General features: G+C 39.7%; 1 protein-coding gene across 5 annotated transcripts in view; it reads right to left on the reverse strand.

Annotated features, from left to right (window-relative positions):
- The window catches only part of ADAMTSL3 (ADAMTS like 3), a 193064-nt gene that overhangs the window by 65730 nt on the left and 113541 nt on the right, over window positions 1–13793 (reverse strand). For 4 of the 5 annotated variants that reach the window (XM_064456285.1, XM_064456287.1, XM_064456283.1 and 1 more), the window contains exons 7-8: window positions 13342–13468; window positions 2701–2775 (exon numbers count right to left, since the gene is read on the reverse strand). In XM_064456285.1, the coding sequence (XP_064312355.1) occupies window positions 2701–2775; window positions 13342–13468 (202 nt within the window). The remainder of the gene's footprint in view (window positions 1–2700; window positions 2776–13341; window positions 13469–13793) is intronic. The other variant, XM_064456284.1, reaches the window with a different exon arrangement.

The following is a 13793-nucleotide window of genomic DNA, read 5'->3' on the forward strand; positions in this document are numbered from 1 at the left end:
CTCACTGTGTAGAGAGACACATGGGAAATAGCTCCTGCTCCCAGTGCAAGAAGGAGAAAATCATGCTGCTGCCCAAAAGTTCTTTCTTTTCCCTGCAATTCATTTGTAGACAGCACAATACAGGGGCCCAAAATAAAACATGTGTTCTTTTCAAAATGCAAGCAACATTGTCATCTTCCTCTTAGCATCTGCCAAAAGACAAAGCAGTGCATAGATGCATAGCTAAGTACTATCAATTAATGCAAATCACTGCAAGTGGAGAAGAAATTGATAAAAGGAAAAAAAAGAGTTTCAGTTCCTTTTAGTGAAGTTTAACCTCCCTAAGTTCATGAACTCAGTTATCTAGCATTAGCCACTTGTAAAAATATTAGCTTCTGGTTTTCCTGTTTCTTCTGCTGGAGGATTAATTTCCAGGAACTTTCAGTCTTTCTTTCAATTCTAATGCTCTTAAAACTGCCAGAAAAGCCATAATGCAGGACAAATCAAAACCAAAACCAACACAATGAAGCATTTTATTCATAACAATTTCTGCACGAATTATTTGGTTGTTTCCCACCAAATCATTCACAAAACGCAAGCAGACAGAAGTATAAAGGGGGACCTATTTTTAAAAAACCCAAAGTAACGCCTTTGCTCTCTGATGATCAGTCTCCTGTCTTAAAGTGTCCATGCATACAAACAAAATACTTATTCTTACCAGCTACAAAGAAATGCGGCCTTTCCTAAAACACTAAGCTGCTGATTGTAAAACAATGTTCAGAGCATTTATTTGTTTCAAGTCTGTTATGCACTACATCTCCAACCACATTTCCATTTTTGATTAATCCAGCAGCTGTGTTTCCCTGGAACAAGAGCAGATCATAAAGCCCAGGATGAAGCACAAAAGAACACAAGACAAAGGGAAAAGTGCCAGACACTCCACAGTGCTCTTCAAGCGTTCGCTATTGCTGCTGACTTTACTTGAAGAGCAAATATATACTGGCAACGGGAGGCAGCATAAAATTCTCCAATAAGTAGTCCCTGCTCCACCTGTTAAATTCAACTCCTTACAAGCCAGGAAGAACATCTCTGACAAATGGAGCCTGTAATTATAGGTGATTATTTTTTAAACTCTGCATTTAATTATACAACACACTCACACAGAAACCAATGAGGTTACAGACCAAAGATCAGTTGATAATTTTTAAGTGACAAACACCCACAAACATACATACAGTCAGAAAGGCAGACAAGCAAATTGTCCCAGAGCACATCCCCTAGAACATTGGTTCTTGAAGATCTGGCCATGAAGCCAGAAGCACTTTCCACCTCCCTCCCCACAACAGCTCTCACTTGTTTTTCACTTCTGTCATTTCAATTTTAGGTTACAAATGTCTAAATCCTCACAGATTTGCAAACAGATGTGCTGGGGGAAGTGGTTAAAGGAACATTTCACAATTCTTGTCCAGCCAGAGAACTAGCTAACAAAGGTAATGCCAAGCCACAGCTTCTTTACAGAACTACCCTGGGTGGGTAGCCAGGAGCACTATGTACTTAGTTACAGAGTTGCTGCTGCATTCCTCAGGAGCTTTCCAGAAATCCCCCAGGAGCCACTGAATCTAGTACTTTTTCCTCCTACAAAGCTGAAACAACAACTTCCTTCTGCAGAACTACTTAAGAAAGGCCAAGAGTCCTGACCTGAACTGGCCAGGATCACTCCTTCACACATCCCTTGCAACAGTTTTACATGAATATTATTTCTTTCAAGATCAGTTCAGCTTTGTACATTGTTGATATCAGTGTTATACCTAGAAGTTATTGTCACTCTGGAGCTGCTCTGAAGTGGAAGTTTTGTTCAATTTTTTATTTGAAACAAAATGACAATATAGTCTTCAAAGCAAATAAACAAATGATCCATTTTCAAATCAAATGCATTTCTGTCTTCTATTTACATATCTCAGAGCAGAAGTTGTCCTTTTTATTTCTATGATTCAGACGAAGTATTCCACTTTCACTAATAAAAAATTGCTCAAAATGTTAAATGAATGGTTTATTTCATTGCTTGGTATGGCAGTCCCACTTAACATTGAAATGATTAGTTCTTTATGTAAGGTAGGCCTATGAGTAAAGAAATTACCATAGTCACTACCATCAGCCTTACAGAAAATATTAGGAAAAAAAGGTCTAACAGAGTAGCAAACTGTTTCTCACAGTTGGTACGTAATGACCAAAAGTACTACATGGAAACAGGACTTGAGTAGTTTATTTTATTTGTTTACCTTACCTTATTTTTACGTACATTACTTTTCCTTGAACACTGCTCAGTGACCAAGTATGACTTCAGCTGGACTATTTACGCTATCTCAGACTCTTCGACAGAAATCTGGTGCTGGGTATTCAAGTGCTATTGATTCTACACATAACCCTTTGAAAGTAATTTTTGAGATAATTGTTTGCGTGTTGCATACCATATTTTAGGTGTGTTATATAAGAAATACTTGGTTTAAATAAATTTAGAAACCACCAGTATGTATACTATTCCTTTTTATTAAGTGGACTCCCCATGTTCTGTAGGACTATGTCCAGGCTGGATATTAAAGATGGGAAGAGGAATCAAGGTCATGATCTTACCCATATTCCCAAAGTTTGGATGAGTTGAGATATAAGGTTCTGTTTTTATCTTCTGCCTATTAATAAGTACATAAAACAGCTCAGTCATACCAAGGTGTGCTGGTCCTTTTAGGGTAATTCTCACACTGCGACTCCCATGTGGTACAGCAATCACGGTTTCTTCCCCTAGGAAAATTAAAGAGCTGTTTTATACGTTATCTTGCATCAGGGAATTTGCACATCACATAACTAGACTGAAAACTGTCAAATGTGTCTAAGAAAATATTTAACAGGTTTCACAATTTTCCTATTAAAATTAATCATATGTTATTTTATTAAGTACAGTATGCTGAGTCTTCTTGCTATGCTATGCAACTATTAAGACCCAGAAACGGACTTGCAAATCTTTCCTGCTATTGGAAAATTATTTGCTATTAACAAAAACAACTGAAATGTCAGTAGCATATTAGGAACATATTTACACTCTGTTGTCCTAGTTTTATTTCCTAATCACTGAATTGACATAAGGAATCTGCTAAGTAGTACTTCCCCCTTACAAAAATCTGCAGCTGTTCAGTCTCATTTTGCCCACACCTCATTTCCTGCTGCAGGTCACAACTTTAATAAGTGGCAGGACTTACAGGAAATAAATCATCTACTTAACACTAACCCTTAACCAATTACAGACGAGTTAAGAGCAAATATATATTAGCTATAATGTGTAAGTTATAACAGAGTGTCTGCATCTTACTTACTATATAAGATCATTCTTTCCAGTAAGAGCCTCAATTTAAAATTAACTATAAACTAAACCAGCCCTGAATAGGGCATGTCAATACAAAACAGCTTTTGGCTGCCTGTATAGCCTCTTCGTACATAAATGTACAACACACTTACTTCAGTGCATTTTACAAAGGCAGAAAGTTATTACTTTCAATTTCAAATGCAGGAAATCTGTGATTTGCCTAAGCAAACTGAGCTAAGAGTCAAACCAATATACCGCAGTCTTTCATGCCAACAAGAGCAGTCCTCTCAGAAAAGGGACAGTGCACAACAGGGATACCCACAAAAGGACGAGAGAAGTGCCCAAGTGACAAAGTAGAATCACAGAATCACAGAACTATTAAGGTTGGGAAAGACCTCTAGGATCATCGAGTCCAACTGTCAACCCAACACCACCATGCTTCCTAAACCATGGCCTCAAGTGCCACGTCTACACGTCTTTTAAATACCTCCAGGGATGGGGACTCCACCACCTCTCTGGGCAGCCTGTTCCAATGCCTGACCACTCTTTCAGTAAAGAAATTTTTCCTAATATCTAATCTAAACCTCCCCTGGTGCAGCTTGAGGCCATTCCCTCTCATCCTATCACGTGTTACTTGGGAGAAGAGACCAACCCCCACCTCACTACAGCCTCCTTTCAGGTAGTTGTAGAGAGTGATAAGGTCTCCCCTCCGCCTCCTCTTCTCCAGACTAAACAAACCCAATTCCCTCAATCTCCCCTCATAAGACCTGCTCTCCAGACCTTTCACCAGCTTCGTTGCCATTCTCAGGACACATTCCAGCACCTCAATGTCCTTCTTGTAGTGAGGGGCCCAAAACTGCACACAGGATTCGAGGTTCAGCCTCACCAGTGCTGAGCACAGGGGCAGGATCACCTCCCTGCTCCTGCTGGCCACACTATTGCTGATACAAGCCAGGACGCTGTTGGCCTTCTTGGCCCCCTGGGCGCACTGCTGGCTCATGTTCAGCTGGCTGTCAACTAACACCCCCAGGTCCTTCTCCGCCGGGCAGCTTTCCAACCACTCTTCCCCAAGCCTGTAGCGTTGCTTGGGGTTGTTGTGACCCAAGGGCGGGACCTGGCACTTGGCCTTGTTAAGCCTCATACAATTGTCCTCAGCCCATCAATCCAGCCTGTCCAGGTCCCTCTGCAGAGCCTTCCTACCCTCGAGCAGATCGACGCTCCCACCCAGCTTGGTGTCATCTGCAAGCTTACTGAGGGTGCACTCAATCCCCTTTTCCAGATCATCAGTGAAGATATTGAACAGGACCTGCCCCAACACTGAGCCCTGGGGAACCCCGCTCGTGACTGGCCGCCAAGTGGATTTAGCTCCATTCACCACAACTCTCTGGGTTTGGCCATCCAGCCAGTTTTTTACCCAGCAAAGATTAGACCTGTCTAAGCCATGATCCTCCAGCTTCTCCAGGAGGATACTGTGGGAGACAGTGTCAAAAGCCTTACTAAAGTCCAAGTAGACAACATCCATAGCCCTTCCCACATCCACTAGGCTTATCACCTGGTCATAGAAGATCAGGCAGGACCTGCCTTTCATGAAGACATGCTGTCCAGGCCTGATCCCCTGGTTGTCCTGCACTTGCCAGGTAAGCGCATTCAAGATGTATCGCTCCATAGTCTTCCCCAGTACCGAGGTCAAGCTGACAGGCCTGTATTTCCCTGGATCGTCTTTCCAGCCCTTCTTGTAAATGGACATCACATTGGGAAGCCTCCAGTCATCTGAGACCTCCTCTGTTAACCAGGACTGCTGATAGATGATGGATAGTGGCTTGGTAAGCTCCTTCACTGGCTCCCTCAGTACTAACATGCTGTCTCCCACTTCCATCACGGCCCCACCACAAATCTTCTTTGAGTCAGGACTTGCAAACACAGGTCCAGTGCAGGTACACCCCGCAGATGGTGGTCTGTTCAGAGATGGCATGAACATATATCTAGGGGCTGGTGTAGAGGAAGTTCACTTTTGCAAATTCAAAAAGTAATGTGAGTTGAATGTCAGTGATGCATTGTCTCCAGAATTCCTCATAGAATATTTAGAGGAAGAATATTTGAGTTTAGTTCTAACTAAAAAATAGTTGAAGAATCTTTCTTTCCACTTTAAACAGGACCTTTTTTATAGTAGATGCTAAATTATCAACTTCTGGTTTACATCTTCTTAGCATAAGTATGAAATGCTGCCAAATGTTCAGGATACTTCAAGCAAATACTGCAATTATTTCTTCTGAAATAAACACCTTCTTATGTTACAGTTTTTATATCGCCAATTTCTAGGAAGGTCATTTAAATATAAAATTTATTTTTGATGTAATAAAATATGATCTTTATTAATTTCATACTTGGGTATTCCACCAGAGTGCAAAATACTACAGAAAGAACAATAATACAGTTAAGGACCCCTGGAAAAAACATTAACTACTGAACCACTTAATATCTTTTTGCATCTTGTTTTTTCATCAGGCGAATTGCTAAAGATAGCCAGAAGGTAGTGGATGCGTATATCTTTAAAGTAAGGAAATAACTACCGAATTCATATGTGCTCTACAGTATTTGAGAGAAAGCAGGTTTGAGGGGCCCATCTGTCCCTACTTGGTCAGGAATTGTATCCTATCTTGACAACCAACCAGCAGTTACAGCACAAAACCTCAAATAAGAGTCTGATTATGACCAGTTCTGAATACATGCAACTGCTGTTTTGAAGTGGAACCAAGTGCACTCTGCACTGCATGGATGAGGCCCAGATTTGCAGATGTGCAGATATGTGTAGTACTGCTCCTCTTGAGAACAACCAGGGTCTTTCTGCTGTGCTTCCTCCACCTCCTTACAGCAAGTTCCGCTCGCCTCAGCAGGCCTTGTTGATCCCTTTTCAGGATGCTTCACATTCCTTTAGCAGTACTACAGACATTCCACCCTCACCAAAGCACTCTTTGATATGGTCCAAAAGTCTCATGGGGGTGCTAAATTTGGTGTTTCTCTGCAGTGGAGACAATATTACCAGAAAGTATTTTATTTGCATTAGAGGAGATGACTAAGTTCACCGCCACAGCAATGTTCAACCTCTGCAGCCCCACAGACCTGTCAAGAAGTCTGACAGCAGGAGATTCTTGTAACCTGATGGAGATAATTATGACCTGGGGCAGTCATTCCATGAGATGAAGTAAATTATAGGAAAAAATAAAAGTGAGATTTTTGGAATTCTGAGCCAAGATGGGGAATTGGAAGAAAATGGGACAGAGCTGACCTTAGGGACTCCACCTTCTCCTGAGGACAGCTTTAATTTCCTACAAAACAGTAGTTATTACTGTCCAGGTCTGGCTCCAAAACTATATATTCCGAAGGTCTCCAGTTCTCAGCTGAAGCATATAATTCATATTCTTCAGGCCCTGCAAACCCATTTAAAAATGGTTAGGGTGTACATTTCCCATTAAATCAGTAGGATTCATAAGAGTAGACTCCTATGAAAACGTTTGGGGAAATTGCTACCCTGAAATCTAAGGTTAGAATTTCCAATTATCTTTTTTCCCCAACTTAAACTAGTTGCATACAGTTGAAAGTTAATTGCTGACCTTCATCTAAAGCTCAAAACAAATAAGCCCAGAATCATCTGGAACATGCAGAAACATTAGACTGTAAAATCTGATTTTGGATTTATAAAGCTCACCTTAAAAACTGGGAAACAGGTGAGATATCGTCTCTCTATTCTAACACTGCTTTCACTGTAGGGATTCCCGAGAGCATGTGGGTCATCTTTCTCCAGCATCTGCTTGAAATGAGCTTTCTGCTCTTACCCGGGACTCTCTCAGCAAATGTGTGCACACACTACACATAGCACTTGCTGATTAAGCTCCTGGATTGCTTTTACTTTAGATGGCAAGGTTTGATCCTGTTTCTATGGTGTTAATGTGGATTCAGATTTTGGATCTCAATGAGAGCAAGATCAGACTCCCTGCTATGGTAAGACTGGGAGCTAATCCCCAGGATCAAAATAAAGGAGCCACATTCCTGAGCTCAATCCAATTCAGCAGGTTTTATTTATTTTTCCATGTGGGCCATGGTGGACCCATTTACTGTTTCACATATGGGCCAGTTGGGATTTTTCCCTCTCTTCCCTTACAGCAGGGCAGAGGGTTTATTTCAGGCCTATAAAAACTGTTTCTTTCCGTGTATTTGCTCAGCACTTATCTGCTGGTCCTCCAGCTATGATCGAAGACCTATGTGCTCTCAGCATACAAAGAACAATAGTCTAGGAACAGCTACCAACACAAGGGAACTGAAAAGCTCAAAATGTTTGGAGTCTTATTGCAGTGGCTTCCCTCATCCACTCTAACATTAGGCATAATTTCAGATGACATTTGTGCTGGGGTATGCGCTAACCTGCCAAATGACAAGAATCTGTGCAAAGCCAAACAGATACTCTTAAAAAGACACCTGAGCTAGATAGGTATATGCTACTGTATGCAGCAGTTGTATATCTTGACCCTACAAGTCACATTGCAAAATCTGTATGGGCATATCCTTTCTGTCCTTAAGTCCTCCCCTCTCAAGTCTCACACTCTCCCACTCCTCTGTACCCCCATCCCTCTGTCCACTGGTCTTATGACTCATGGCTGCCTCCTCTTCTGAGAGCGCAGCTTCTTTGAATTGTGGAGTAAGTATTTCTAAGGTGTGGTAACCTGCTTTGGAGACAAACAGTGTGGCCTCAACTCCTGTTAGTTATATACTTACTTCTTTCTACTGCTGGACACCTCATCTAAAATGTGTATGCACTGGAGAAAATGTGCAGACACGCGGTAAACAGCCTATCAAGAAAATGTATCTCAAGGAAATGCAGTGAGAAATAAATCATGAAATAGCCAATGTTCTAACACAGGAATTTATCCTAATAAGAGACATCAGGAAAGTAAAGGAGGCAGCTTCATACTACCTATAACAGCCCCACGTAAACCAACCAAACTAAACAGATCTGTAGAGTGAAATAGTTGATTCTGAAGACCCAGCATCCACACTACACTCATTGCAGGTGCTTCACTTTGGACTAACTGTAGTCTGATCCCATGGACTGCATATTCAGTAGCTATTGGAGATTATTAGGTACTTTTCTGGGGCAAAGCATCTGGTTTAGCTTCATTTTAAAAAATCCATTTTATGCTTTCCAAGACCACTCCATGATGTGAACTGATGAGCAGTATGTTAGGACCATGATGAAATTTGCTTCAAGAACCATACTCCTTATCCAAACTGAAACGCTAATGTGTTGGCATTCTATCCCTCCACACACATTGTTTTTCTCCCAAACCAGCCCCAAATTCCTCTCCTGGCTCTACATACATTTGATTTTTCCCCCTTCCTCTTGAAGTGTTTCTGACTACATCTCCAACCACAGATTCCTTATCTAATCTCAGTCTTCCACTCTTCCTCTTTTTCTTTGATCTAATCTACCCATACAGCCAGTCCTAGGTCCTCCTCCCACCTTCTCATATCTTTCCCTCACTTTATGAACTAATGTCAATTTTTTCTGTTCAGCTAGTCTCATCTTGTCTGTCCTTCTCCTCATGTCATCTCTTCACCCCCAGTCATAAGTCTGAAGCTTGGGAGAGTCAGCAGCTCTCCACAAAGTCTCTTCTGTAATGCCTGGGTGTGAGGCAGGAGGCACCACAGAGTTCATCTCATGGTACTCATTCTACACTGCACCAAAGTAGAAAGCAAAAGAAACCTCAAGGACACTTTTTAATAGCTTAGCTCTGGAAGAGCAACACGTTAATTTATTCTAAGGAGATCGCACTTATATGATGTGTTTGGAATTAGGACATGTAACAAGCTAGAGCACGCTTAAAGGATAAGTTTTCAGAAGTGTCAGCTGTTAACATCCACGAAGTCTCTACAGAGCCTGAAGAAAAAAGGGTTTTGGTTGTTTGGGTTCTGTTTTTTGTTTTGGGGTTTTTTTGGTTTAGGTTTGGGGTTTTTTGGGGTTTTGGGGGTTTTTTTGTTTGTTTGTTTGTTTTTGAAGGGTTGTAGTAAAATATGTGTTGATGTTCACAGATATTGCAAAAGACTTGTCCATGACCAGAAGGTCATTGCCTGCCAAATCTCAAATCCCTGATCCATGGTCAAGTCCAACAAAGTCCAAAGTTAAGACATATTAAAGAAAAGGTCTCAGGAATGTTTTGACAGTGGGAAACAACATGTTTTTCTCTGCTGTGTCCTTGGAATATGCTGAGTTGTTTTGGCTGAATTTTCTCCAAAACATTCAGCACCTGGCATGGAAAGTTTCTGACCCAGCTGTTGAATTTTGGCAAAAAATCTTTTGTATTAAGTGAAGTATCAGGCAACCTTGACAATGGGGGTTACTAGCTCCATGTATACTGATTTCAAAGAGGGAAAATAGATGTGAGGTAGCAAGTTGTCACAAAACTGAGCCAGCTGATGATACAGAACAGGGAGCCTTGCAGAAGGCCTCTGTTTAGATAAATGACCAAAGTGAAATTAGGTTTTTGGTTAAGTGTGTTTGGGATGTTGACATACAAACATGTGACAATAAGTAACCAATAATAAATTACAGAAGTGCCACAGAAGTGCATGCCAAGAAGAAATTCAGTTACAAAGCTATTGACATTGAAACCTTTTGTATGAAGCTTTTGGCAAAAAGTTAAGAAAAGTAAAACTTGCAAGTATCAAACAGTTTAAGAAACAGATAAAACCAGATTAGGACAAGTCTGTGCCTTCAGCTTCACTCACTGTTAATTTCAGAACCAGCACCTTTTCTTCTTCCTTTGTATTAGAACCAGAACAATTTCCTACCATTACTTGCCAATAATGGTGCAGAAAGCAGACATGAGGGCCCAATCCTACAATTTTTCCATGTGCACAAAGTGCAGTGGAGTTAATGGGAGTTCCATGCATATAGTACTAGAAACATCATCAAGCCCATGATATCTCATTTCCCAATGGGACGGTACATTTTACAACCTATTACACTTTTTGTTTGAATATCATTAGTCAAACCTTTAATCATTTTACCAGAATGTAAAATCTGGCTTGCTGGCAGAAGTCTAACTTACTTTGTCTTTCAAAGGCAATTAAGTGTTAGTGGAAAAAATAAAGAACTTTTGAAATGACATTTCGTTTCATATTTGCAAAACAGTAAGCTTTCTTTCAGTGCTGTTTAGCTTTCCGATCAAAAGGCATTAATTTTATGTAAAAACATATTAAAAAGATAATAAAACAAAGTGAGCTCTTTATAACAAATCATTTGCTATTAATGCCTAAATTTCTTCTTTTTTTTTTTTTTTTAAATAAGGACGAAGATAACTGGGCACTTCTATTTTCCCTTAAATCTCCTTTTCTTTTTTCATAAGAAAATCTTTGGCTTTTGCTCTCCTTCCAATTCTTTAATTTGCCTCATTGCACAATAAAATTTACATCCTTCTCACAACCTTACAAGCTCCCTCTTAAATACATGTCTGTCATGTGTCGATATTTTACTTCTCAACGCTAAATCCGAAAGCTTTCAAATTACTATTTTGAAGGTATTGTGTCTCCCTTCACTGATACATTAGCACAAAGAAAGCATGCCTTTATTTCCACAATTCATTCACACAGAGAATGATTATATGGAACTGCTTCCATAGTGTTGAACAACTTGACCCAAAAAAGATTTTGGCACTATCACAATACCAAGAAAACCATCAAAAGTTCTGATTTTAGTAAAATGTGTACTGTTTTGCTTATGTGAACTTAATTCATTCATATAATCTAGCCTACTGCAATGCCAGATAAAACCAAAACTTGCCACAACTGACATCTTTCCCCAGAACAGTCTTTCTTCATCTTTAATTTTAAAGAACTCTTGAAGAGCCACTGAATTATGACAGAGAAAAAAATGAACCATGAGTATTTTTCATAACCTGGTCAAGGCAATGAGAGACTTTCCAACAAGTGATGTCAGCTGTAGTCAGCTCTTACCTGTGCCAGAATGCCACAAGTGAAATGAACGTTTTGTGTTGCAAAATGAGAGCTTCAAAACCAGATCCCCACCTTTACCACTTTGCCTTTGCACACTAAGCAGCAATTAAATGTGAATCTTTTCATTTCGCTTATCATGAACTATCCAACCCAACTTGCCAATGCAACAAGTTTAGTCTGTGTTGGCTTGGAACTACCTGGAGTGTCCCCAAGAATCCTTCTTCTCCAGGAGAGTCTCTGTTGCTGTAAAACTGGAATAGACAATGCAGTTCTTTTCTGCTCCACCTGACCTCCACATCAGAAAAGGGAAGAGATATTTTGTATGTTTATGTCCCTATATATCTGTATCCATCTATATAGAGACACACAAGACAAATACTACTTGGTAATACCACAAAAATATTATCCAATCTTTACTGCTTCACAAGTGCTTGCTCTCTGCTGAGCAGAAGTTCTGAGTATTTGATATGACAAAGTGAATAGAAAGTGGCCCACCATGAAAACTTTTTCAGCTTACTGTAAACATTAAAGATATTTGCTCAGTGTTACAGGATGAAAAACTTTATAAATTACTGAACTACATTCTCTCACCCATGAAAAAGGCCTATAGTAAAGGCACGGAAAAGGCTGACACTGATAGCCCAGCTGGTATGCAAAAAAAGGCTCTTTGACCTGTGCAAAATTATTCTGTGACTTTAAAAGATGCTGCCACAAAATATTCACTTTTAATTTAGATTACCTTTGTTATACACATGTATTGAATTACAGAAATTATGCACCTGCACTGCTTAAGATAACCTAATACGAAACTTCGTCAATCAAATCAAGTAATCATACTGCAAGGTAACAAGCATTAAGATAACACACATTGCACTTCAAGTTACATCCACATTGAAGCATACTGCAAGCAGTGGCATTAAAAAAGCATGGAAATATCTACAGGTACTGCAACAAGAATTAAGCATGATTTCAAAATCAGGGCACAAGTGATATCTTTGCAGGCTGAATTACAACGGTACTAAAATATATGCAGCTGTCAAAGGCAGGTGCTTCACCCATTTAAAAAACAAACAAACAAACAAAAACCTGCTTGCATTTGAACTTTGAGTATTGACTTTAAGAGCACTGGATCATCACCCTTGCATCTTCTGGCTCTGCAGGAAGGTAACGAACCCTAAAGGTTCCATATCTGTGTGACAAATGCATATTTTGAGTTTAGAAACAAAAAATAGATGTGAGGCAACTATCTCACATAATAAACACATTGGACATATGCTGTGAGATTACAGGGAGCATCGTCTGTGAGGGCGGAAAGCACAAGCATCAGAGGCGAGACTCCAGTAAAGGGTCTGATTCAGACACCCCTCCTTTCTTATATTTTCAATACTACTGAGACCTACAGAGTTACTCACAGTAAGATGCTAATTATTTTGAGAAAGAATAGCAAAAAATTGAGCCAAAGACACACAAAAAAGAGAAGAAAGTATTATTCCCTTTCACCTTGTGCTTTTCGTACCATAGAAGTAGTTAACTTGCCTCTGAAGTTCAACTGTCTTTAGACACTTTTTAAAAAAAAAAAAGAAAAAAATGAAAAGTTAAGTTGAAAACCAGGCATTTTCAATCACAGGCCACAATTTCCATAAAACCATCTATAAGATGTTTCCATGATTTAAAAACATTGTTACAGCATCACATATATTGCAACATGAGGATACCCTCTAAAATAAGATGTGCATCTTGATGGTTATTCCTGATAGAATGAATTGAGTAACTCTATTAAAAAATGCATATCTCAAATTCTTTCCTAGCTATACCCTAATGTGTGGGATCCCTCATGGAATTTCAATACACTAATCTAGCACAGACTTTAGCATAAGTAGCTTTGGAAAACTGTAAACAAGTGTATAGTTAAAAGGTCAGCACTCTGCAATATGTATGTTAATATACAAGCAAAAAACATAGTCAAGGATAAATTATTATAGGATGAATTTGCAACCTACTTTTCTCTGGTGAGACATGTGCCTTAGCTTGTCCCCTCACAAGCCTGCATGTTGAACCATCTCCCGCACAGATTCCACAGTTGTCTTCCTTGGCATTGCTCCCAAGTTGTCGATCACAGCCTACTGCCTGCCAACATCAACACCACAGTCAGAAGGAGGGCTAAGCTGTAGTAGACATGCTCAGGTTTCTGGAATTTTATTTATTATGTTATCCTTTTGATTTTATGAGCTGGCCTCATTCTATCAAAGCATATCTTGCTATTTAGGATTTTAAAAGCACACTATCGTTTCCATTATTTTAATGATGAACCACAACAACTGATATATTAAGCTATTCAAGCATAGGAAATACAGGAATAAGTTTCCTACTACTTATGTGAATGAATACCATTGAGTGCTATTCTTTTCCAACACAAGGGGCAACTATATTATTTACAATTTGGTTTTCATCA

Source organism: Phalacrocorax carbo, chromosome 7, assembly GCF_963921805.1.
Source record: "Phalacrocorax carbo chromosome 7, bPhaCar2.1, whole genome shotgun sequence".
NCBI lineage: Eukaryota > Metazoa > Chordata > Aves > Suliformes > Phalacrocoracidae > Phalacrocorax > Phalacrocorax carbo.